The sequence below is a fragment of the Dasypus novemcinctus genome, chromosome 8, assembly GCF_030445035.2.
Source record: "Dasypus novemcinctus isolate mDasNov1 chromosome 8, mDasNov1.1.hap2, whole genome shotgun sequence".
NCBI classification, from domain to species: domain Eukaryota; kingdom Metazoa; phylum Chordata; class Mammalia; order Cingulata; family Dasypodidae; genus Dasypus; species Dasypus novemcinctus.
The window spans coordinates 95,391,940-95,395,968 of NC_080680.1; the positions used below are offsets into that span (position 1 = coordinate 95,391,940).

The window sequence follows — 4,029 nt, forward strand, 5'->3', positions numbered from 1 at the left end:
GAATGTGGTTAAAAGGAGAAATGATAGATTGTGTATAAGGTAACAGAATTCAAATTTTAAAAATCCATGGAACTACGCTATACACAGTGAACCCTACGTTAAACCATGGATTATAGTTAATAGTACAATTATAAAATGTACTATCATCAATTTTAACAAATGTTCCATACCACTGCAAGGTGTTGTTGCTGGGGTGGTATATGGGAATTCTGTATTTTATGCATGTTTGCTCTGTAAACCCACAACTTCTCTTATAAAGAAAAAAAAATTGGGCCAGGACATTTTAAATCTTTTATTGTATGGTGGATGCTAGTGGGCATCTAAAATAGCACAAGAATATGCTTGTCAAACTCTATGCAAGTGCTACAACCATTGAAAAAGCATGTGAGTCAATTAGTTGATGGTAATTAACCAGCAAGGAGAGGTTAAGCTAACAGGATCAACAATAATAAGAGTAACTATGAGAAGAACAGCTGCGGCATAACAAGAGCAGCATTCACATTCTGGGTCTTTCATATGTGCCCCGTATCATGCTAGGTACTTGAACTACATATTCTCATTTCTCATTTAATGTTTCTTCAATATTATAAAGCTTATATTATTATCTTATTTCAGACAAGGAAACCAAGACTCAGAGAGGTTAAATATCACCCAGCTACTAAATGGTGGAGCTATGCTTTCCAGATTGTTGGGAATATGTGAGGGAGTACAGTAAGTCATCCCTCCTCATACTTGAATTTTTAATCAATTGATAGATAAGGAGAACGAGAGACAGGCCTAAAATGTCACTTTATTGCTGATAAAGTCTAGGTTGGAGGACACCATATGGGGTGAGAGCCTAAGTTGGTTTTCTAACCAACTCCAAAAGTGTGGGATTAGGGAAGACCTCCCAGGTATGTATGGATGGCTACTTGTTCTTGGAGTTACAGGGCAGGCACACATTCCCTGGATGCAAGCTGGTTCTCAAGAAAAACAGGGAGGGTTTGACTGAGCATGTCCAAATTAATCAGTTTGATGTTCCTGGGGGTGGGGGTATTTAGTAAAGGAGCAAAATAGGACCTTTGTTATGTTAAGTTCCCTCCACAAAAAGATATAGATCAAGTCTGGTAAAGAAACATTCCCCCTAAGACTACCCACACTCTTTTTTTTTTTTTAAGATTTATTTATTTATTTTTATTTCTCTCCCCTTATCTCCCACCCGAGTTGTCTGTTCTTTGTGTCTATTTTGCTGCGTGTTCTTTTTATTGCGTCATCTTGTTGTGTAAGCTCTCCGTGTGTGCGGCGCCATTCCTGGGCAGGCTGAACTTCCTTTTGCATGGCAGGCTGAACTTCCTTTCGCGCTGGGCAGCTCTCCTTACAGGATGCACTCCTTGCGCGTGGGGCTCCCCTTCGTGGGGACAGCCCTGCATGGCACTGCACTCCTTGCACACATCAGCACTGTGCATGGGCCAGCTGCACATGGGTCAAGGAGGCCCGGGGTTTGAACTGCGGACCTCCCATGTGGTAGATGGATGCCCTAACCACTGGGCCAAGTCTGCTTCCCACCTACCCACACTCTTTTACCTACATTAAGTCAACTTTTGGTGACTTGCACGAAGAAATTATGGAGGCATTAAATAATTACTGGAGGAGTTCTCTTAAAGAATTCTTCAACTCAGTATCCAGAGACCTTTAGCATATATCCCAGAGAAATAATCACCTAAAAGGTTCTTGATAACTGATAAGAAGCCTGGAAATAGAGGTTCCAGAGATGGGAGTGATTGGGGATTACCCCAATAGATAGAATGGAAGCCCTAAGATTGATAAGGATAAATAATAGAACTGAAGGCCTACACTCAATAAATGTTTATTGAATGCTTGTTGTGATTTCAAGTGAGTTTTACATATTATTTAACATTCAGAGATAGCCTATGAAGTAGCTGTTATTTCAGTTTTACAGACAAGGAAACCGAAACTCAGAGAGGAAGAAGTTGCTAGTTACATAGTCTGAAAGTGTTAGATTTAGGGTCTTGCCTTATAACTTCTGATATCAAGTATTGAATTCTTGCCACTATAACACTAAATATTATTTGAACTGGTCAGGGTATTTATGGGGGTCCTTAGACTTACATAACCTAACCACTTTATTTTAGAAAGGGGGAAACCAAGGCTCAGAGACATGAAGTGATTATCCAAAGTTACACAACTCTTTAATGGGGAAGTCAGGATTAGAACTCAGAGCTTAAATTAAATCTCCAGTTTTGTTCTTCTATTGAATATTGCCGGTTTAAATGTAAAGTATCAGATTATTTCCTTTGTCTTTTATTTCACAGTCATAATAAATATTCTTGTGTTACAGATACCTTTCATATTCCCTTGTAACTTGAGCTAAACAAAAAGGTTTACTTGCAGTTTCATTATATATATGAGTCCCCCACATATAGACTTCTCTTGGGCATCAAGCAAAAATAAACAAGAACCATTTCACGAGTGGGGAATGAGGACTATTCAGGGCACAGGGAATTCACAAAGATGATTCATGATTACTGATGTCACTGGTCCTCTCTCTGTCCTCACATGTCAACCCATAATTTGAAATTTTAAACATGAGGAAAAAGAAGTCTCAGGCTCATGGAAGCTACAGTAGTTTCCAGGAGACCAGTTTTCAACTCTCTTTCTTGAGGCTTGGAGTCAATATCCTAATAACTTGGGAAGACAGTGTTAGAGTGATTTTCTTCTGAGTAACTTCCCCAGTGCCTCCTTTATATCCCTGTTTCTCAGGCTGTAGATGAAGGGATTCAGCATGGGGGTTACCATTGTGTACATTATTGAGAAGACTCTGTTCTTCTGTCCTGAATGGGATGATGGAGGACATAAATAGACCCCAATAGCCGTGCTGTAGAACAGAGAAACTACAGAGAGGTGAGAAGTGCAGTTGGAAAAGGCCCTTTGCTTACCCTTGGGAGAATCAATTCTCAGGATAGCAAATATAATGTAAAAATAAGATATAAGGATGCAGGCAAAGGGTCCAATAAGCAATGTGCCTGCCACAAGGATGAGCACCAGGTCATTGATATAAGTACTGGAGCAGGCAAGCTTCAGGAGTGGAACCAGATCACAGAAAAAGTGGGGGATGACATTGGGGCCACAGAAGGAAAGCCTCGTCACTAAGAGAGTATGAACTAGGGCATGGAAGGTAGTGACGACCCAGGACCCAGCCACCAACAGGACACAACGTTGGGAGTTCATGTTCATGGCATAGTGGAGGGGGTGGCTAATGGCCACGTAATGGTCAAGTGCCATGACAGCCAGGAGAAAGTTGTCCAGATTTGCAAATAGGCCAAAGAAATAGAGTTGTGTCAGGCACCCGTCATAAGAGACCAGTTTACTTCCTGAGCCAATATTATCTAGCATCTTGGGGATTATTGTAGAGATGAAACCAATGTCAGAAAAGGAGAGGTTGGCCAGGAAGAGGTACATGGGGGTGTGAAGGTGCAGATGAAAGCCGATGGCCAGGATGATGAGCAGATTCCCCACCACAGTGATCAGATACATGCCCAGGAACAGCCCCAACAGGAGATACTGCTGCTCCAGCCACTCCGAGAGGCCTAAGAGGAGAAATTCATAGATGCTGGTCTGATTTCTTCTGTCCATATTTGGAATTCTGTGTGAAATAAATGTTAATACAATATAATGAACAAAAAAAGTAAAACAATGATATGTTAAGCCCCTGTTTACTAAAAAAAAAAGATATGTGCTTTAAATGAGAGTCTGTTTTGGTAAAGCTTGAAATTATAATCATGCACTTTAAAAAGACAGTTTGGGTCAGACTATTAGTTAAATTATGGATTAGTGTTAGCACTTTGATCAGATATTCAAGGTTCCTTCGAACTATTTTGGCTGTTTCCATGATATGTGTCAGGTACCATGTAAAAGTGTGCTCTGGAATGCATGAATCCTATCAAAATTTACTATTTTTTCCACTTAATAATAATTAAGTAAATAATATATTAAATAAAAAGGTTAAATTTCAGAACAACATTTTTTGTA

General features: G+C 39.9%; 1 protein-coding gene across 1 annotated transcript; it reads right to left on the reverse strand.

Moving 5' to 3' along the window:
• Positions 1–2,700: 2,700 nt before the first annotated feature.
• Positions 2,701–3,633, reverse strand: LOC101437432 (olfactory receptor 1f45-like). The gene has a single exon (XM_004480102.2). The coding sequence runs from the start codon at positions 3,631–3,633 to the stop codon at positions 2,701–2,703; it is 933 nt and encodes a 310-aa protein (XP_004480159.2).
• Positions 3,634–4,029: the final 396 nt, after the last annotated feature.